The sequence below is a fragment of the Takifugu flavidus genome, chromosome 21, assembly GCF_003711565.1.
Source record: "Takifugu flavidus isolate HTHZ2018 chromosome 21, ASM371156v2, whole genome shotgun sequence".
Taxonomy (NCBI): domain Eukaryota; kingdom Metazoa; phylum Chordata; class Actinopteri; order Tetraodontiformes; family Tetraodontidae; genus Takifugu; species Takifugu flavidus.
Genome location: NC_079540.1, coordinates 1,257,992 through 1,280,557, shown reverse-complemented (window position 1 = coordinate 1,280,557; position 22,566 = coordinate 1,257,992). Strand labels below are relative to the sequence as shown.

At 45.3% G+C, this 22,566-nt stretch overlaps 2 protein-coding genes across 2 annotated transcripts; one reads left to right on the top strand and one right to left on the bottom strand.

Annotated features, from left to right (window-relative positions):
• The first annotated feature begins 700 nt into the window (after positions 1-700).
• On the top strand, positions 701-2,827 carry LOC130518179 (lens fiber membrane intrinsic protein-like). Its single transcript, XM_057020576.1, has 5 exons — positions 701-1,121; positions 1,375-1,583; positions 1,749-1,898; positions 1,981-2,115; positions 2,244-2,827. The coding sequence occupies exons 2-5, from the start codon at positions 1,409-1,411 to the stop codon at positions 2,303-2,305; spliced, it is 522 nt and encodes a 173-aa protein (XP_056876556.1). The 5' UTR covers positions 701-1,121; positions 1,375-1,408; the 3' UTR covers positions 2,306-2,827.
• Positions 2,828-7,089: 4,262 nt separating this feature from the next.
• On the bottom strand, positions 7,090-22,156 carry tinagl1 (tubulointerstitial nephritis antigen-like 1). The gene is made up of 12 exons (XM_057020677.1): positions 22,031-22,156; positions 19,117-19,427; positions 18,118-18,184; positions 14,634-14,726; positions 14,409-14,523; positions 12,400-12,526; positions 11,912-12,062; positions 11,640-11,826; positions 10,956-11,001; positions 9,994-10,117; positions 7,544-7,589; positions 7,090-7,456 (listed from the first exon to the last, which is right to left on the bottom strand). The coding sequence occupies exons 2-12, from the start codon at positions 19,418-19,420 to the stop codon at positions 7,289-7,291; spliced, it is 1,428 nt and encodes a 475-aa protein (XP_056876657.1). The 5' UTR covers positions 19,421-19,427; positions 22,031-22,156; the 3' UTR covers positions 7,090-7,288.
• Between the last annotated feature and the right edge of the window lie 410 nt (positions 22,157-22,566).

Below are 22,566 nucleotides of genomic sequence, written 5' to 3'. Positions count from 1 at the left end.
TTTATTTTTTTATTGAAGAGCAAAGGTCAAAGTCTCCCTGGAATGTAGAACATCACCAAAACTTAAAGAGCTGTTCCTTGTCCCATTATCAACCTTTGCTGGAAATGTCATTAAAGTCCGTTCATGTGATTTTGCTAACAGACAGGTAAGCGAACAGGCTGAGGTAGTAAAAAAAAAGGAGCACATAGTTTTTAGATTATTGTCCCCTCACAGGGTCTTGGGGGGTAGATTTTTTTATGAATTAAATATTGATATCAAAACCCCATCACATGTGTTTGGTGAAGTCTGTTAATCACAGAGGCTCTGCTCTCCCAAATCACAAATTAAGTATAATAACCTATGTTTACATCTTTAGACAAAAAAGAATATTTGATAAATTTTTAACATTGCCATTCAAACACCCTGAGGGAGTGTAGAATGCCATACTCTGAATGTTGCTTTATACAGTATTAGTAGGAGTTTGTACACATTTGCCGTAGAACAGATTGATAATTTATGAAAATGATCAATTTGATTAAGACTAAAAGATGAAGTTAGGAGGTTTAGGAAGTAAAATATAAGAAATGGAAAAAAAACTAAAAATCACATGAGACGTAAAGCGTAAAAATAGCACAGCAAAACAGCCCAAGTAAAGGAGAATTAAAAGCAGACCATAAAAATGGCTCTGTATGTCTCTGTGTCTGCATCGGCAGTGAGACTGTGGTGAAAGGAAAGTGTGAGCTTCAGCATGTCACATTGACACCGCCAGGCCTGCATACTCGCGCACATCCCCAGTTCTAGAGCCACTCACTGACAATCCAAATAGCCCCGAAATAAACACAGACCACCCCTTTTAACAAGCCCCCACAAACGCGCGCGCGCACGAACACACAAACACACACACACACACACACATCCTTGGTGTCATTCAAGTGGACCTGACAATGGGGGGGTGGCGTTAGTTGGCTGCAAAAGGTTTTGCTTTCATCAACAGAAAATAATGTGCCGACAACTTTTGTGGGTGTCATATGGTCTCTGACTCTTTCTCTTCCCTCTCAGTGGAGCGGTTCTCCTTCTCTCTTCTCTCTTCCCTCCACTTCACAAAGGTGGGCCGCAAGGGTGGGTGGATTTTCAAGAAACAGGTAAGGGATCCAGTTTTATTTACTCCCACTCTGTTGATCCCAGAGCGAAGCCAGGCTGGATCAGGCCAACCGCTACAAGAAATGATGAAAATATTGTTGGCTTCATGTAGTTTCTGACTAGGATGAGGTCAGTCTGGTTTGTTTTGATGTCATTACATAGAGTTATAATTACTGAGTTTAATCTTTGAGCGAAAATTACGGGGGAAAAAATGGATTTTTTTCATCTGACTTGTGATTTGTTGCCACATCGCAGCTGCTCAGCAGAGACCCGTTTATCTCAGCTCGACATGTACAGCTTCATGGGAGGGGGTCTGTTCTGCGCCATCGTGGGCAACATCCTGCTGGTCGTCTCTGCGGTGACTGACTACTGGATGCAGTACCGCCTGTCTGGAAACTATGCCCACCAGGGTCTGTGGAGGTACTGCATGGCCAACAAGTGCTACATGCAGACCGACAGCATAGGTGAGGCGAAGAGGAGGGTTTTTACAGCATTCACTCGTTTTATACTTCACGCTTCGAAAGCCTTGAAATTGGAGGCTGTTAAGGATATATATTCAACTATGCAATTAAATAATGAGTGGATGTGGTTTAAAGGCCCTAGGCGGATAACTGTTTACTGTTTCCCAGCTTACTGGAATGCCACCCGGGCCTTTATGATCCTCTCAGCGATGTCGTGCTTCGCAGGCATCATCACCGGGATCTTGTCCTTCGCCCACTTCTCCGCCTTTGAAAGGTTTAATCGCTCCTATGCTGCAGGAATTATGTTTTTCATCTCCAGTGAGTCTCATCTCCTTGAAAGAGACATTGGAATCAGTTTTTCTTATGTGTATCACTGCTGACAGGATCATTCTCCTCTCAGCTTTCTTTGTTCTGCTGGGTATGGCCATTTATACCGGGGTGACAGTCCACTTCCTGGGGAGACGCTTCGGTGACTGGCGCTTCTCCTGGTCCTACATCCTGGGCTGGGTGGCCATGCTTATGACCTTTTTTGCAGGTGAAAATGGAACAAAATGCAGATTACAATGAAAACCTCATACGGTTCAGTTCAAGCCAAGATAGAAGCACATGAAACAATGAATTTTGATCAATATCACATAATTCAATGCATTTTGTCTGTTGCAGGTATTTTCTACATATGCGCCTACAGAGAGTGTGAATGCAGGAGAGGAAACGGGCCGCGCTAGATGAGGACAGAAAGTTCATTTACCTGAGATGAGCTGGCTGCATCCAGGACTGATCTCCAGAAGACATGATGTCAGGTGCCGCAATGATGCTAATGTGGTCAAATATGCAAGATGTCTTTCTTAAGGTTCTTTTATGATGATATCAAAATGCCAGAATTATTGAAAATAACTACCCATTCATGTCTATCCTGTATGGACATATAACTGCTTTTTGACAATTAATAAAGTTTGTCCATTGTGGAGGTGTTGTTACACCTATTTACCGGTAGATGGCAGCAACAGATGAGAGGTGGCGCTGGAATCGTAGTTTGGATTCCAGACTTTTAGCAGCATCGAGTCTTTTTAACCATAATTCTTGTTTTTAGTACCGTTTTTAGTACACATTTAGCAAAACGTGCAGACAACGTTTGTGAATGAGAGAAGCCTTTAGAGCAACAGACAAAATGTGCAGTAGCCATTGTCTGTATGAAATGTGGAAACTGTTCTAAGGATTCCCCTGGAGCAATTAAATACTGAGAAGGAACCAAAGCTGCTGTTGTTGTCATTGTACGTGAGGAAGGGCTTTTCTTTTGGCAGCCAGCACGATCCCTCACATGTTTGTTGACATCCTGTGGAGCTCAAGTACAGACAGCACATGGAGAAAAGGTGGGAGGGCCACGAGGGTTCGCTCAGAAGACTCTACTCAGAACCCGCGCAGAAGATCAGGTCCCTGTACCGGGGAACCAGGGTGGGGGCTCCGCTGATTGTTCCCCTGCCCCTGGCTTTAAGAACTGCTTCCTTCTCTGCTTGGAGGGCGCCCATTCCTCCCCATCAGCTTGGAGGAGAGGAGCAGTAGCCCCTGAGATAATGAATGCTTCGGCTACTTGATGACGCAGGAACAATGTAAAGTAAACAGTCACCGAGCAGATTCCTTGATCCATGTTTCCATACTTGGTACTTGTGGCTGCTATGGAAGATAAGCTCTGGAATATTGCGTGCTTTCCTCTTGGTGCTCTCATAACCTGCTCCAAAGCTGGCAGTAATGCTGGGGTTCAGCAGTCGGCGGGACCACTCGGCAAACATTCGCTCTAAAAAAGCCCATTAAATGAAATGAAATGTGGCTGGATCACATGATATCGTCACTATACCGCCCAAAACAATCCAGGCAAATAGCCAGTTTCTTATTTTAAGCCTTAATATGAAAGCGATGATGCCGATGTTGGAATATGCACAGATAGTCATCCAGGCCAGCTAGCCAGTTAGTGTGCATTTAAGGTTAACGTGTAACTTAAAGTGAGCGATCTGTGCACTCTGATCCCATTTAAAGCTTCATACGTGAGCGCTGCAGGAATGTAGGGTTAAGGTCAGCTCTGCAAGGTGTTTGTGCTGGACACATCGGTCGTGCTCACCCATTTATTCCATTTATTACCGCTCTCTGAGTACAGACTCCAGGAAAACATCTGGCAACGTGCACTGGGAGAGGCCAGCGCACGAACACCCACGAACAATCTGATCAATGAAGCTGGGGGCGAGAAGATTCATCTTTATCCTCTGATAAGACCTCTAACAAAACAGCTGAAAGGGACTTGAGTATCTCAGTCTGCTAGGTTTGGTAGCCGTCTCTCTTCTCTGATGGATCGGTGTTCTGATGCCAGATAAAATATTCTACACCTGTGAATCGACACGCTATAAGGACGAGACTTCTGTTTCCAGAAAGGCTAAAGGAATCGCCTGAGACCCCCCCCCCCCAAAAAAAAGAGAGGAAAAGCCAATAATTGGCTTTAAATGGGGGATGATACATGGCAACAACAGACAGAATTTAAAGAAAGTTCAAGGTAAAATGAGCAAAAAAAAACCATTTATTTAAAAAAAATAAAATTGAAACAAAAAGATCAGCGATTCCTTTCAGTGAAAGCCACCACCGTGAGAATGTTTGGGTTCTAAAGAGCAACTGTGGTTAGACTTAATACAAAACACACAGAAATCTTAATCTGGGCAGTTTGTAGTGACTAGAAAAGGGTCAGAATGTGACTTTAAAAGGCTACAAGTAAACAGCAGTGTGGGTGCAACCATACAGGATAGAAGAGAAGTAATAAATGAATAAATTCATATTAAAGTTACTTTAAGTAGAGACCACATCTTGCTGTGAGTGCTATTATTATGTGTATTGTTCAAATGAAGGGAACACAACATCTACTTTCACTACAACAATTTTGGAAAACAAAGGAAATTGACAGCGATCTGTGTCACATGCCCAGATCAGACTACGAACATCCCCAGAGCCAGATCGGAAGACATATAACTGGGTTTTCCTTCGAAAATTTTGCATGAATTTATTTTAACGTTCTCTTTTGGCTCTTGCCTGACCGTCAGTGTTATTTCTATAAGGAAATATGCCGACACAGCAGGCTCTTACAAAAACTGTCCTTGTCCCATTGTTCCACGGATCTTCCCCTCAGCACCCCTGCGCTCATTGTTGATGCCTAATCCCCAATTTGCCAAAAACTCACACACATTCTTCACCATCTGACCTGCTCGCTGCGCTACACATTTCTACCAGTAGAGGGCGATGCAGCGGTTTAACACCGACCCTTACAACGACACCACGTGGCTCTGGAAAGATTTTATTGTTGTGCACAAAACTTACAGGATATTGTTGTTTAGTGCACACGGTACAAGACAGAGAGAATATAGAATTGCACAGGGAAAAAAAGAAGAATAAAAGTCATTTACACGTCTCATAAATAAAGCCCACAAATAACCGAGTATGTAGCATAATGGAGCATTTTACATAAAATACACAGCTTCAAGGTCGATGTCTGCTGCAGGACTTGGTAGGTGAGTTTTTTTTTTTTTTTGGTGGTGGTGGTGGTGGGGGGGGGGGGGGGGGATGAAAATAAATGCCAGTTTCTACAGAACTGGTCCCCTCAGATGATGACGAATATCAGCATTTTGAAAACGGGGAACATCTCAATGATATTCAACATATGCATTTCTCAGGCATCTGTTTCAACCTATCCAGCCACCCCACACTTATGCTGCTGTCAAGGAGAGGTTCTGCTTCATATGAATGAATATTTCTCAATATTAAAAGCTCCTTAACTTGCCCTTGAACACCGAGGGTAAATCAGTTATTCTGTATTCTGGAACGCAGAGAACGATCAAAACACTCTTTCTTGTGCGTGCAAGTGTGCTCATTCCAGTCGGTGCGCTCGCTTCAAAACCACATCAACCAGGACATTATATCAGAAACTCGTGGTATTTGCTCGTTCAGCTACGGCCTCTTTGCTACATTGCACATTGCCTGTTGTTCCAGACGTGGGCGTGAGCTCATCCACGACTGAAGCCAATCACAGAGGGACTCCTGAGATGACCAGACACTGCAGCAGGGCCTTCTGAACTTACTCTGGGATGTCGTTTAAAATGAGGGGTAAGTGAGGAAAATCTTTAAAAGCCTCCCCCAATGAGGCTGCAGCTGGGTGAAATAAATACACGTTAAAAGCCCGGGGCCGTAACACAGGTACAGAGATTAGGAAAGGCAGCAACTTTAAGACTGAATACTGTAGCAGCAGCTCCACCAACACCTCCCGTCCTCCTTTCTGTGGTCAAGTGAGTGGATATGGTATAACAGTTACAGCACGCGGTACGTATCAAACATGTTGTAAAATAGAACTTCAAAATATAACTGCAACACACACACACATAAAATAGGTCTTTAGCACAAACGTCCTACAAAGACGTTACACACGCATTTTCATCTGTAGTGGTGAACAAAACGGTTTTAAGGCATTACAATCATTACAATTTGACGTCTTGGCGCAGCTGTCTTTATTTAAATGAGCAACTAATCAAATATATTATGCAAAGACATGAGCTTTTATAGCAAATAACATTAGCACATAAGTGCGCTTGCTCACTTAGAATTAAGATATTTATAGAAATATTGACAGAGGGAACAAACATCATTATGTTGTCAATTTTGGAAAAGCTCTGTGCTGGAAATACTTAGATGCAGCTGTGTAAAAAACATCTATGTTGTTCTCAGACAGCCGCTTTGACAATGGAGGGAATTGAGGACAAATTTTTATTTAAATAATAATTTTCCACACTTATTAGCAGATAATCTTTTTGTTTTTGTCAGCTCATTTTGTTGGAAATATCCAAAAGGGCCATATTGAGGTGCATGTCCACCAGTGAAGTCACAGAACAAATATATTATAATTATGTGCTTAAAATTTAAAGGATTTTCAGTGTAATATTCTACATTCTTACTGGAATGTGTGAGATCTACTTCCTACAGCTACTAACACCAGTGTCCTCTAATACTGTGGGGATCAGCTAAACTGTGTCGCGTTCACGTCAGACTAGAATGACGTAACATCGCGCTGCCTCCTTGATGGAGTCTGCTCTCTGGAAATCACATTTCCTTTCCCCTGAGCTGTCCCTTCAAAACTGGGATTTCAGGTTTAGAGCAGGATAGGAACAAGGAAGAAGAACTGACCAATCAGACCGAGTGCCTACAAAGATGGCCGACTGAGGACCGACCAACATTTTACGGTCGCCACATTCGGAACTATTGTATTATTTGACTTGGGATGAGGGAACTATTGCATCCGGACCTGGAAGCGATGAATGTTGACAGGGAATGACGAATGAGGGTGTCCTCAGTCTGTCTTTGGTCTCTTGGGTGAGCCATCGCCCGGCTCTGTTGCTGATTATATATTTGGATCCTCAGGTAGCTGAGCTATTTTGATTGCAGGGCTTGGCTTGGCCATAAATCTTGAGTTCCAGCGAAAGTGGAAGGATTGATGTAAAATGGGTTTATTTTGATCCACGGAGCAAAGTATAAAAAGAGAAAGTTTCAGGGGCACCGGAGTCATTTCTTTATTCCAGACCGATGGCGTGTGATCACGATCTGAGACTCTTGGCTAAGTTCTCTCATGGGGGTAGAAATCGGATATTTGCAGAAGCAAAATGACCTCGGCATCGTTCCATCGCTGGCCTCTAGATCTGCCGGCGGCGATGGTGGTGGTTATGGCTGCGCATGTCCTCCATCGTGATCCGGCCCCACACGCCAATCACAAATGCTTCGATCTCGCACTCATTCTCACCGCGGGCGATGCGGAAATACCCCTCCTCCCCCCAGTTCTTTCCCCAGGAGTTTGCCGCTATCTGGAAAAAAAGGAAAGAATTTCTACATGTAAACGGAAAATTTTAAAGATGGGTGTAACTTTAACAAACACAGCAACAGGAACTTACCCAGTATTTCCTTTTTGCCCCATCAACGTTTCTCTCCTCTCCCCACCTGATATAGAAAACAGACACAGTTACTCAAGTGTGCAGCTCACCCAGAAAACCAATATCCTTAAATACACAGGAAATGGGCCTTGTCGGGGTTGCACTGCTATTTTAAGGGTGCATATTTTGACAGAAAAACATCAAGATATAAACACAACGCATTAACCTAAAGCACACTAGGTCTTATGGGAAGAAGTTGTTCTGGTTAACAACATCCTGAGAATGGAGTATTCGTGGCCGGACACCACCCAGCTGCGCTCTGCATCATTCCGATCCAAAGGACAAGGAATTTCCCTTTTTTGTTCAGCAGGCATGAAGCAGGAAGGCGAGGATAACACCACCTCAGCTCAGGCAACGATCCATTCACAGACAACAACGCTAACAGCCAAACAAACGCACACGCATGATGGGGGTGTAGCGGAACCAGGAGGTCTATCTTTACCCTCGTACAAATGCTGACCTCAGTAAAACCTGGCAAGGCTCCATAAATTCCCATCATGCCATGCACTTTGGCCTCAGTGTGGTTCAGTGCCAAGTCTTCAGGCCCCTACTGTGTCTGCTCGTCATGATCAAAACAGTCGCCCCCAAAGCCGATTCCCATCCTGTTTTTTTCCCTCTCCTCCCAAGAGACTCCCGGTGCCCAACTGCTTGTTATCTTTTATTAGCAGAGGAATGCTGGGAAAAAGAGTGGCTGGCTTTCAGACTCTGCCAAGTCACAAGCTTACTACTATAGCACTGGCAGAAAGTGCCATCCTTCTATCAGCAAGTGCCTTTATAAGCCCAGAGTCTCTCTCACTGGACACTTTGACCAGGACCGAGCTGACCAAAAACAGCTCCGAAAGGGGCAGATCAGCAAACGACTGCACCCGAGACCGTCAAAGAAAGGCACGCGCACACCTGCGCGACCCCACATGCATGCCTGCTCCCCCGCATCGTGATTGGTACGGACAGAGGCGGACAGAATCGGCTCACGGCTGAGCTCTTATCTGGTCACCAATCGGCTCACGTGCTCACTCGCGAACAATGATGGGGCAGAACACTGTGCCCCGTGTGCCCCTGCCCTTCCCCAACACCCCTGCGCCCACCCCTGACCTCTTCGCCAAAGGCTGATCCTCCCTCTGTCTGCCGCGGTCCGGATCAGCAGCCCAGACAATACAATTTCCACCACAGTGGCCCTCAATGTCTTTTCCACAAACTTTCCCAGGCACTGGGCTTAAAGGGATGCATCGGTACCGGCTTTGGCCTGTGAAAACACACTAATTCCTGTGGCTGGCAAGTTGGAGTTGAAAACAGTCTGCTCCTCCGCCACCAAGCCATCCCTGACAGCTTTGCATCCACTGGGTACCAGTGATGTACATCTCTGGACTGCTGCTCTCAAGCTACAGCACCCTGGGCACCGCCATCCCATAACATTATACAACCGTAAAGGCTCCAAAGCAATGCGATGATGTCATTCTCATGGAGCCAGTCGCCCAATCACAGCTCAAGTCGGGCCTATTTATCATTGTACCGTGCACATCCATCACCAAGATGCTCCTTCTCGTCTCCTTTTTTGTCGCCACGTGATGATGAAAACAAACTGAGCAAACTGAGTGGGTGGAAAACAAACTGAGCGGGTGGAAGGCTCGAGGGTATCGTCCACGTGCCCGTGCATGCCGCATCAGGTCGTAAACATACACGCTCAGAAGGCAGAGTACAAGGTTGTGTTTGTCTCCATCAATCAGACTGAAGCCCAAAGATGGAGAGATATTTTTGGGTTTTAAAAGGACTCAAAGGCTTTTGACAGACGTGGACAATGCAGGCGCAACTTCATCTATACATTATCTGGTAAAACTGAGAATCTCCAGGTTGTTTCCAAATGCAGAGATTTGATTTTAAATGGGAATGGAATTAAGAGAGTTGATGAATCAGACGTCTTGGGAGTGATAAAGGAGGCACGGCTGACTGGGAGGGATGGGGCTGGTGGTGATGGTGGGTAAATCCAGGTGTGTCAGTCTGCCGTCTACCCTCCCGTGTATTTGCGGTTGCTGTCGTTTGAAGGGGAAGGTGAGGTGTGTCTCCAGAAGCAGTATAGACAGACGGCACATGCAGACTGACTCAGGTGTGCACACACATGCAGGTAAAGATCTGACTCTGGCCTGACACCAGTGGGAATTATGATCTATTTCCTGGCTAATGAAGAAGTTTTATCTGATGAGACAGCGTCTGTAGAGCATGTCGCAACAGTGCAAAAACGTCTGTCCAGACGTGTCCAACAACGTTCAAAAGCTTTTGTCATTAAAAATAACAAATAAAAAAAGACCTCAAAAATGCTCTATTTAAGCAAAACAGCGAGTGCTGCGACTGGTTTGCAGCAGCGATTAGACACTGGTTATAATGGGTAGTATGGTTACAGGTTACTGGTCGCTTACCCGGTGATCTTCACTGAGTGCGTGCCGTGTTTGCGGTATTGTGGCGGTTTGGTGAAGCTGACGTCGGTGTGTTTGTAGATTCCGCTCTTGTACACGAAAAAGTCCTCATGGACCTCCATGATTGCTGCAATTAGATGCTACAATTAGATGTCTGACAAGATTGTAGGGAACTGGGGAATTTCTTCAATGAACACAAGCACATGCACACACACACACACACACACACACACACACACACACACACACATGCAGGATGCAATAAAATCCTATCCAAACATGGATTTAATTAATTGAGGAAAAATGAATTGCCTAATTCCATCAAACAAATTTCAGAGTTCTGATTCTAATCCCTGCCCACACCCAGACATCAGAGCCAGAAGCAGTGCGTGTCCGTGCGCGCGCATGTGTGTGTGTTTGTGAGATAAAGAGGAAGTTCGTGATAAGCTTTTCTAATGCACTTCAATGGGACTAACACAGTACAGCTGAGACGTTCCCTCTGTTGGAGGTGAAGGTGTCCCCTCCTCCCACATGTGCACATGTGAGAAACTCCAAAAGGAAACTTGACTTGATGCCAGTAGGTTTTCCTTCACAGCTAAACAATAAAACAAGAAGCACCAGAAGCTCATAGAGAACATAAACACGCACGTGCACGCGCACACGCACACACTCCTACACGTGACACTCTATTCGAGTGTACTTGACAATGGGCCAGATGGACACCAGACAGAGTGGCGAGTTGGTGGAGAGAGGTCAGCCGAGGCACTCTGACATAAAGACCCATCACTTTGGACCATGTGACTGAGGTCAAAGTTCAAAGCTGGGGCAAAACCATCAGGATGAAAGTCAAACGCTGCCTCATCTGAGGTCTGATGTCTCTCATAGGTAAATGTGTGTGACCTTCCAGGCCTTTTGCAGCATTTAAAAAGGCACCAGGAAGATGGATGTTATTAAAGTGTTATTACCTTGCACGGGGCCATTATCCTGAATCTCCTTCATGATCTCCTTTTCCTGAGGGAGAAGCAGGGACAGAGAGAGATCGTTACAGGTCTGCGATGTGAAAAGGCTGAAAGCGATCCTCCCTGGACGTTAAAAGTTAGACAAGACAATCAGGCTCAGCAGGACATTAATGTCTCTGCTTACACACTGTTCAGGACCTGCAGCAGGACGTAATGATATTGGGAGCTATTAGCTGTCATTTAACACGGATGGATGGTGGCTGCTAAAACCACATGTTGGCTGCAGCACCAGTGGAAGTGAGAGGAGACACAGCAATCTGAAACGACTTCCTAAGGCAAACTAGGGGGGGGGGGGGGACTATAAACTCTAGAAACAAACATCACACACCACACGGAACAGTTTCTTCCAATTTACTTATCGCAGCTGATTTTCGCCAGCACAATCTTGATGCTAGCCCCATCATGATGATGCTAACAGGTTGCTTTCATGCTTTTGCCAGCCTCTCTCACTTCTGTCTTTTTTTTCCTCATGATGCTGGGGAGCCCCTACTCGTGTCCATTCACAAGGCTCAAGTGCGCACGGAGGATGCGCAGAAGCGCATGTGAGGGGGATTAAAGTCTGCCTCAGGATGTGAGGATGGGATACATCTACCTCTAGGCTGAGGGGATGCGCCATCCTGTATTGCTTACGTTGGTTGAGAGCCTGTAGGGGGGTGTGGACTGGTAGATGTCGTTCTGGTAGTTGTTTGTGTTGGGGCAGCGCTGCGTGGCCTGCCTCTTCCCCCGGCCAACGGAGCGGCTCTGCATCATGCAGCGGCCCAGCTCGGCCGGCGTTTGCTGCGGGGGGCGGTACGGGTAGCAGTCCTCTGTCACCACGCTGGGGGCAGAGGAAGGAGGGGAGACTTTAGCATCGCATCGTCACCCGCATAGCTTAGAGTTTCTGTTCAAAGGTCAAAGGTTACCCTCTGCGCCGGAGGAACCACCAGGCTCCGTCAATGCGTCCACCTGCGCAGCCTCCCTGGTTGCGCGTGTCGCAGGAAATCAGGTTTTGGGGCGACAGCTGGGGAGTCATGTGACCCATCGACTGGATAGAGATTCTGTCTGACGCCACCGCTGTTGAAGAGTGGAGTCAATGTTTAAAAAACCATTATATTGAACATCAAAAAACAAACTTTTTAAGAGTCTTATATTAAGTGCCAGCATCTTTGCTATAGATCCACCAGTCTGATCAGATATTGAATACTGGTTTTATAGTTACAAAATCATGACTCAACCTGGTACATTATGTTGTTACTGGTTTATTCTGTATTGTATTCTTGCCCAAATCATTGTAATTCCAGATTACTGAGAGGATTTTCATGGCTAATCTTCTTACTCCCACTTCCTGTTTTACTGTCTCCTTCCTTTATAAGGTCTGACAGAGCACATGGGCACTTCCCACCAGCTTTACCTGCAGTAGAAAAAGCCCAGGATGCGGCACAATTGCCCTGGTCCAGAGGCTCGTGGATCTTTCCCGGCCATTTTTCTGCAGAGTTGAAGTACAGAGGCAGCTGGTCCCGCTCAGGGTCCATGTTCATCTAAAAGGGAGAAACTAGAATTACAGGTCTGCAACAATCTGGTCAAGGCCACATTGTCACTGTTGCATAGAAAAGCTATTCTTCTCAGGATTTAGAGGGGGGGGTCCTATTAACTTGTTTATGTGAACTTACTGATTGTTTGCACACGGACAATGAGCTAACAGTTCCAATTAAAATGCTTGAGTTAGGCTTTGTATGGGATCTTTGCATCGGGGGCACATTACGTAAGTCTGCTAATCGAGCCTGAAGAAGAAAGGAATTATTCTCAGTGAGCTAAGACCAGTTGAACGGGCCTGGATCTTTAATGTGCATAATAAAGAGGCACCTTTACATTCCAGGCCTTTCTGTGAAACTGTGACGCCATTTTACTGCATGATGACGAAAAGTGACTCATTTTGTTTACCGTGACAGTGTTGTTTCTATCATTACCTCACCGTTATTACTGACCTGTGACTTAATTGGGTAGATTAAAAAGGCATGTTTCACATTGTAGTGGTGGATATACAGAACAAAATGTTGAATATCATATTTGAACCTATATTTATATATAAAACCCAAATATTAGTTCTTCTTTAAAAAAAAATCTGAAATCTCTTCAGATAACACTTTTACTCAAATATGCCCTCCTACTTAAGTTTTTCTTTATTTTTACTGGAATTGGAATTAGGGCGTGATAGCAGGCAAATATGTCATTCCGTAAATTCCACATGCTTTATCTATTAGCGTCCGCTGCTGTTTGGATGCTCACTGGATCGGATATGCTAACGGCCGGCACACGTTTGTACACCGACCTCAGCCTGCCTGCATTCCTTCTGATTACTGGTTACACTGTCGCAGCAACAAACGACCACCTGATACGCAGCTATGGAATGTGCCGCCAGTCCAAGGTGCGCGGCTGTGGAAGGTGAAAGTCCAACAGCTCAGACAGTTGTAGCATAAAAAGTGTGATAACAGGAGCAGTGACGTCTGTAGGAACAACGTGTTGGGCTGAGCAGAGTTTCTCCATCACCACACGGTGGTCGGCAGACTGGAATGGAACGGAGGATGAGGGATTTATGGAAGGAGGCAAGGTGGTGATTTGGATCCTGGCACAGGCAGGGACAGGCAGGTGATGGAAGCAGGAGGAGCATTTTGTCTATTTATTTATTTATTTATTTTCACCGCCTGGAAGAGCTGTGGAATGCACGGAGGGGTGAAAGAGAGCTACGGAGGAGTGAAAATAGGTGGTTGCAATGTAATGACTGTCAAGGCTGGTCTCTGCCAAATGTTTGGTATGTTCATACACGTTCACACTCAAAAGTGACCTGAATCTGGTTTTTCCGTGACCGCCGTCAGAACAGCCAGGTCACACCGAATGCGACTTTGAGCAATAAATCAGAATTTAGAATTTGGGGCTGCAGCATAAACGAAGCCTCAGATACTCCCAAAAAACAAGCACTTAGGTCTGGCACTAAGACAGAGTCCCAGTAAATACAAAGGTGCTTACATTTTTAAATGGGAGACTTGCTGCTCCCAAAACAAATGATAACCATGTTTTGTCTCAACATGGATTCACTGGAACTGAAGAGGATTTAGGTCACCTCTTCAGTTTCAGTGAGCTGAACCCACTTTTGGAAGACAGGAATAACCTAATGTTGTGAAGGTGTTGCGCCAAAAAAGCTTAACAAAGTTGAGGGAACCAAAAGATCAATAGTTGCACCCATGAGACTCATGAAACATGATATTCTACAAGTCCTTTTAGTGAAATTCACCCTCTCAGTCAGAGGTGAAAGGTCAACAGTAGCTGAAAAGCCATCGAGGATTTAATGACTTTCTCAAAGTAGCGAGAAATTCCTGTCTGGATTTCAAAAATAGTGTCGAAAGACAGAAATGAGCCGTGTACCTGGATCTCGTTCATGTTCATAATAGTTTTGGCGGGCCTCTGGGTGCCCAGACGGTAGCGGATGCCCTCATCCAGAGTCATGCCGTAGAACTGGCTGTAGTTCGCCGCCCGCCACCTGAAAGAGCAGGAAACGGAAACATCACAACAAATGTTGGACAAAGATCAGAGAGCTCAGAAACCGTTAAACACAGCGTGTTGGTTTAGTGTCTGTATTTGCTTTTGTACCCGTAGTTTCCTCTGTTGACGGCACTGATGACATCAGGTTCAATCAGACAGGCATTCTGCTCACAGTCCCAACGCCCATCAGCACCACACGTGCTGGAAGATCAAATGAGATGAGATGGAATTATGATAATCATTTACATTTCTCTTTTTTTTAACATGACAGTTAAAATAGGAGAGGAAATTTTAGCTCCAAACACACAGCTTTGACATAGCCCCAGGAGGAGTAAAAAATAATATAGAATGTCAGTAACTATCAAAAATGAGGCGATGAGAAAAAAGGGTCAAAGGAGACGTTCGGCCTTTTAAGGCTGCAGAACTCAAATCCATTTTTAGTCAGAAGGCAGAGAATTAAAAAAAAAGTCAAGCTAATGACAGAGCAGATAAAAAGAACAAGATATCAGTGATAATGATGGTGTGATAAAATGTGATAAGAGTGCCAAAACAAGAGTGAAAGTTCAAAAGTTAATAATCAAGAAAGCAGAGGAAGAGGAAATGTGTCTGTACATGGTTCAAGTCTCAAGGATTCCTCAGATCTATAATAAATGACTTCTCTTTTGTTTGAAAAGAAAGGAGCTAAGTTTTAATTTCATCACATCAAATAAAAAGCAAAAATAACTGGCAAAACCCGTCTATTTCCACCAGAAACACCAGGAAAGCTTCTCCAGGAGTCATTACAACACGCCACTGGTGCCATTAAAGACTAATAAGAACACCACTGCAGCACAAGTGGTACCAAATGACACCAAAATCAGGAGGAAAAATGTGCTAAATACAAACATTCACAGCCGATACCTGACAAAGCAAAATGGAAATGAAGATTTTTTGATGCCTACCAGACACCATGGGTTTGTGGTAAGACAGGCGAACTGAAGCTGGTCTATAGTCAGGTATTAAATGCTTTAAAAATAAAAACAGGCTGATAGTTTTGCATTTCTCTGGAGCTTTAGTGGCATTTTCAGTTTCCTTGTCGTCTGCATGCAGATGTTTTTGTTCTCATGAAAGACAGGCCAACAAAGCTAGTTAGTCCACATAAAGTCCTGTGCACAAAAAAGTAGAGGATTTGCCGCCACGAGGGTATTTCCCACACAGGTTTGTATAGATTCCCACCCATGAATTCCATTGTGCTGTCCATGAAATATAAACACGTGCTGATGAAGAGCTGATATTTCATCAGTGCAAACAAGAAGCTCGGTATTAAAAGATTCACAGCGGTGGGGACGCACACGCCTCAACATTTCCACACAGGGACAGGCGTCATGACAAAGGTCGGGGGCACGTATGTGGCCCGAGAATGAAATATGACTGGAGGGAGGCCGTGTTCCACCCTCTTCGTCACGCTTCTCTTTAAATAAAAACAGCCCCTTCCCACTGAGACCACATGCATGCTGGGTTGCATTCGCACATATAAATACACACACCTGCACGCTGTCGTGAGGTGCGTTGTCTCGCTCTCCATCTTGATCTGCGGGAAACAAAGGCTGGGTTTGTGTGCTCGCATTTGTAGAATCATGTGATGATCCAGCCCGTGGGACAAGATTTCGTGAAGAATGGAACCCCTAACCCTAGCAGGGGTGTCTGGGTCAAAATTCCAATCTTTAATCACAGAGCAGTTAACCAGCAATGCAGTCTGAACGAGACCTTGATACAAAGGCAAGTATGGACTGGTGTAGGACTGGTATATGGCTTCAGGATCCCTCAAAGGTTGGTAGTAAAGCAACCACAGCTTTAAATCTCAAAACAACCTCCCTCCGCTTGAGTTCTTTGCTTTTAAAACAAGCTTCTGTTCCATCTTCACATCAAACGGGCGGCGCCCCAACCCGAGCAAAACATTCCTATTTGTTCCTCCGTCTGATGTAAGTTGTGCGCTTCAGATGAGCCGGAGCAGAAACAACTTTCAGCAGGGCAACAGCTCAAGGAGGAAAAAGACCCAGCTGGAGATCCCTGAATTCATCCCTCATGCACACATCAGTGCATCATGCTCAGTCCTGTTTGTGTCTGGCCTCATCCAGACGCCTCAGGAGGAAGAGATAAGGCTCATAGCAACTGTGATGCCGATGTCAAACATCTGATGCGTTCAGGCTTCATCGGCAATATTTGGCTCTTCCACTTCCTGTAGGTTTGCTCAGTCTCTTGTGAAGGTAGTCAGATAAGAGCGTGGAGGCCTTTGCTGCTACTAATGAGACCCCGAGGAAGACTGGAATCCGAACGGAAGTGCCGTCCTCCACCCTGCGCCTCCGATTCTGGAAGTTGGGAGGACGCATTATGGAGCGGACTGGGCAGAGTGGGAGTAGGAAATGGGAGTGTTGGTCTCTGTCCGTGCCAAAGTTGCAGCACACTAATCAAGCGTCTGAGTGATCGCCATGACAGGCCTGTGTGACAGTTTATGTGCACAAGACTCTTTTGTTTGGCATTGGAAAGGGGAAGTTAGCACGTAAATGCTACTGACTTGGAACACCCGAGGCTATTTTTACCGTACGGCTTGTGTTTTCTCATCTCCTCACGAAAAAAAAACTGGCTCCGTCATTTATCGGCTTCCTGTCTGCGAACCCAGGAGGCCCTTAAAATCAAACCTAATGGATCCGCCGTGCTAAACGCCACACTTCGTTCCTGTCACAGTGATGCAGCACAGACGCCGGAGTCGACCAGCTGCGGGGCGTAAAGTCTGAAGGATGTGATCGCCGGAGGTCAGCATGGTTTGTGTTAAACGTGTCATGACGAACACTCACTCCATCTCCTGAATGCACGCACACAAATATGAAATACATGCACGGACGGATGTTCAATGGACATCTTGTGGGAACGTCTTTGACGCAGCTGAGACAAATCACAGTGAAGGACAGGTGAGGAATTCCTCCTTCCTGCCATCTAGTCCCTTGACTCCAGCTCCTCTGTCTCTCAAGGCCTGTTTTACATCTCCGGAACTCTCTGTTGTCCCTGACGGGTCATTAAAAACACTGTATTTACAATAGCTTTTATCTTGGATGAACGGCTCAGTAACCCTGAACTTGGAATAATCATCAATGAGATGAGCCGCAAAGTATGTTAGCTTCCAGGAGCTTTATCTTAGTTTAGATTAAAGCAAGAATTGACTGTACCTCAGAAACCCACCTAAAAGAACAAAACAAGGTTGATGTTATTTAACTACTAAGTAGAACTTTTGCATTCTAATTTCCGTAAAATAATTCCGTAAAATAATCTCCACAGGATGATTAGATAAGTCGATGATGTTTGGCAATATTAATAAAAGGTTTATTCACACAGTAAATGCACAAACAGCATGAACAACGTTGTAGTGGCCTTTCCTAAAAACATATATATGCACATTTTGAGCATTCAAGACAAACATTTGAGTGTGTGAATGAGAAGACATTGAAGCCGGAGCTAATCAAGAGGTCTTTTAGGGAAAAGACCCAGATTTTGGATCTTAAAAGAGGACTAAAATGGGGGGTGGGGTGCAGTGGGGGTGCAGTGGGGGTGCACATACCATAAATTGCAGTTCTCCTTGTAGGTTTGCCCTGTTAAGAACTTGTTTCCGTTCCTTTCGCAGGTGGCTGAGAGGAGACAAAAAGACAGAATTTCATCTATAACAGGTGTCTCGGTTTAAAGAGAGACGCAGCTTTGCACATAAAAGCGGAAGAACTGACAAACACCATCCACATGCAGCACAATGCAAGCACACGTGCTAAATTCTCTGCTCTTGTGGGCAGCGTGTGGGTTTTCCTCTGTGACGTTACACAAGGAAGACGTGAGGTCTAAGCAGCTCTGAGCTGCATTAATCCACTGTGGGAATGCAGCTCTAACTGCTTTCCTGCCTTCCCAGGGTTCCCGGCCCTGTGTCACGCTTTGTCCACCTGATGCTGATTGAAGGAGGCCTCATCACACCCCCAGGTTAGCATTAGCGTGCTGCAGCACATTTGCAGTCCTGCAACAGGCAACGAGGTGCTTGACATCATGCGGTTTCAAGAGGAATTTTAAAAAAGAAGCTTGTGGGGCCCTTGGCGGTGACAGTCACCTGTTGTTGCTGCACCTTTAACCCCTCCTTGGGTCTATTGGCCTTTCCTACCTTGTTGTCCCGGGAACGCACAGTTCCTCTGACCCGCCCACCTCCTGACCCCTCACCCTTTATCTGTCTCTCCCTCTCCCTGCATAGCCTGCATTCTTTCTCCTGACCTCTATTCATCTCTCCATCCACCCCTTCTCACTCCCTCTGTCTCTGTTAATAAGACATCCACTGTTCTGCTCTGTCCTCAGGTAGACCCCTCCTTCCATCGCAGCCGCAGTTTAAATGTCTAAAGGAGTCCAAGCCGGAAAACTACAGAGGATCTTTGTGGTTGATGTACATGTTTATGTAAATGCTACCTATAATAATAATAAACATACCGTAATAATAATAATATAATCTATCACATTTTTGGCTTCTGCCCTTGTGTTTTAGTCCAACCCTGTCTTTTGAAATTTACTGACCACACCTGGGCACACTTACTAATGAACGGTCGCTCTACGCCAAGACAGTGGCCCCAGAAGTCGGGGCAGCAGTCGGACACGGTGCGGTTACAGAACAGGTCGCAGTAACAGATGGTGTCCAGGTAGGGAACTGTGCATTGGTCATCTCTGCCAGGACAGCAACCTCCTCTCCTCTGGCAGTAGGAACCAAATGGGTCCCTGATGCCACCTATGTGGAGCGGACTGGCCAGCTCCCGCTTGGTCCTCCTGGACAGGAGTCTTTCTGCAGTACCCTCGCCGACCACCAGGAGAAGCACCACCAGGGCTGCCAGTAGGAGCTTCATGATAAATCTGTAGAAAGGAAGAGGTCAGGAAGGACACATGAAGTTTACAGAAAGGTCAGACTACATACTCTATTACTCTTCTACACTCTTCTACAGTCTTTGAAATGGGTACTTGTGAAATGGGTGTGGGTATGGGGGCTTTTATTCCCTCCAAGAAGACGCTGAGAATGCGTCACACTTGACAGAGAAGGAGGTGAAGCGGTTGCTCTCTGAGCAGCGTAATTAGAGTATGACCGGTGCCAAAACTCTGTCCTGCTGTGTTATTCATACACATGCATCCGCTCGGTAACACACAGACACCCAGACGTTAGACCCAACAAAGTTGGCCCAGAAAAGAGTCAAAATGGAAAAGCAGGTGACCCACGGTCTTCTGTAGTCTTGGGTGCTAATGAGGAAAGTGCGAGTCATCTGGCACAGGAGCCATCTCACTTCCACTCACCTAACTGTTGTGAATATAGATGGGATACGCACCATTTCCTCTGCTAAACATTGATTTATAACCATTTTTTCCCTCCAAATTCTTATAATATTTGTACAGTAGTCAAGCTAGAGTATTATAATATTATATTAGTATTATAGTTCCTGTCATAAAATGATAGAACATCCCTCAGTCTGACTCCACTTAACTGGATCTAAGACTCTGCATTGGCAGATTAACAGAAATCTGTGTACAAAAAGGTTTTGACAAGGAGAAAGTTACATTTCCACATGTTAAACAGTTATAGTACAGTAACCCTAAATGCTGCCGACCCAACCACTACTCACCCTCCCCTGGTTTTGTTCAGCATCTTCAGTGTAACAAGTGTATTTTTCACATGTGTGTATGTGTCTGTTTCTCTCTTTCTGTCCTTCCCTTCTCTCTCTACCCAGCCGGCCTTGGCAGGAGGGTCCCCCCCATATGAACCCGGTCCTGCTAAAGGTTTCTTCCTGTTAAAAGGAGGTTTTTCCTGCCACTGTTGCTTGTCAAGCTCTGAGTTTCTGTGAAGCTCCTAGAAACAATCTCAAGTGTAACAGGCATACATTGTGTTTCACACTTTGTGTCTGTGGACATAAAATAAGAGAATGACCCAGTGTTAATGTAAAAAACATCGTTAATAACCAATCAGATGCTCGGGCACAATGGGCTCTATGGACTTTAAACGGGACTCCGGAAAGGATCTTTGCTGTGCTGTTTTCTGCATGACTGTGCCTTTAGTGCAATACAGACACACACACACACACACACACACACACACACACACACACACACACACACACACACACACGCAGCATATGGCAGCACGTATGCGGGTCTCTTCTCTTCGAGTGTTTTGTTGTGGCAGTGCAATAAAAGCCTCAGTCGTCTGCTCAATGAGCTGCTAAGGCCGGCAGGTCAAATTGTTAAACGTTTAAGAAAAACACACACATGTGATCCAAGTACATTAAGCGAGAAACCAGCCAACATGAAAAATACTGCATCCGTCTCAGGAAAAGATGACCAAGAAGCTCTGTCAAAAACTGCATTTGTGGCCAAGCAAAATTAAAAATTAAATGATGAAAACATAAAAAAATAACCAGTTTAAACTCACTGCTAACAAGGGAGTCACAAAAGCAGCCATATGGCTCACCAGGCTGGCTGACAGCTGTATCCAAACTACTGATACCCTTCTCTCTCACACATACACTTACACACCCGCGCACACACACCCTGACATTTCTATCATTGTGGAGATATAGTACATTACCCAGCTCCTAACCCTAACCCTAACCATCCAAACTAACTCTCTAACACTAACCATAACCTAAATTTTTTTTTTTTTTTTAACCTTCAAACAGTCCTTTGAACGTTCAGGCCCCACTTTGCAAACATGTTCTCACTTTCGAAGTAAGAAGGAGGATTATGGTACTCAAAAAGTAGTAAAGGTGAGAACATGCCTACACCCACATGTGTATAATTATGTATGTATAACTATGCAGCAAATTTTTCCCTCTTATGTGCAGTTAGCAGATATTTCACTGAACGGATTGTGACAGATTTAATGAACAGAAAACAAACTTTGTCTGGTTAGTATGGGGAAAATTAGGTGTTGTTTTAACTTGTAGTTTAATTGTTTGTTTCATGCAGGTGAACTCTGAGCTGCTGCCAGATCATTCATACATGGAGTAACTCTTCAAAAATCCCACTCTGTATCTTCACAACATGCTTCATATCGAGGTGGAAAAAACCTGAAAAGCATGTGTAAACAGGAACTATTAGAGGGGCCTGACACCACAAAAGGTGAGTGTTGAAACACACCTGTTTGTGTTGTGTCAGTTTCATTGGGAGTTAAATAAGATTAGCTCCTAAAGTCTTTGAACTCAATCACCTTTGATTCCCACCCATAATCTCCAATTTCAATCCCTTAACCTCACAACCAGAACACAAATACTGCATTTCTGACGGTGTCTGCCTCGGTTGCAGCTCTCCCAGAGGGTTTGATTTTCACACCGACATCTCCTGGAAATCAAACCGTCTTTGGAGTTTTGTGTAACTTGAGCCCAGTGGAGAGCTCTGACGCTCAGCCTGCACCTGCCAGACACAAAAGAGGGCTGCTGTGGAGAGAGGAAAGACGAGGGAATAAAAGTCCTCACCTTCACAGAGAGAAGCCCCGGGTTTGTAATCCAACATAAAATAAACTTCAGAGGCTGTTTGTCGCTTGGGCCCAGGAAGCTGTTGCTCAAAGGTTGGTCCCCTCGTTGCTGTGCTGCGCACTCGCTCGCAGGAGCTGCCCTGCCAGACTTCTCTATATACAGACAGAGAAGGAAAACCACTCCCACAACGACCTCCCTTCACTCCTGCCCTGTCCACCGCTCCATTGCCTCCAGTCTCTCTCTCTCTCTCTCCTGGTGACTCACACAGGTTTGTTATCACTCTCTCTTTATCAGACTGGAACCTTCCATCTCAGAGTGATGTGGTTTGCACCAGTCTCGATCTGCTCTGCAGCCGGGTCAGGGGTCAAACATTCTTGTCCTCCCGTGGAAGATGTGGTGGTGGCAAAACTCCAGTCCACCATAGTGGTCATCTCGGTCAGGAAAGTCCTCCCAGCGTTCACAAAACCAGTCTCTGGAGGGCTTGGCGGGTGTTTTAGGGACATTGGGGACAGTGATGTCATTTCCCACAACTGACT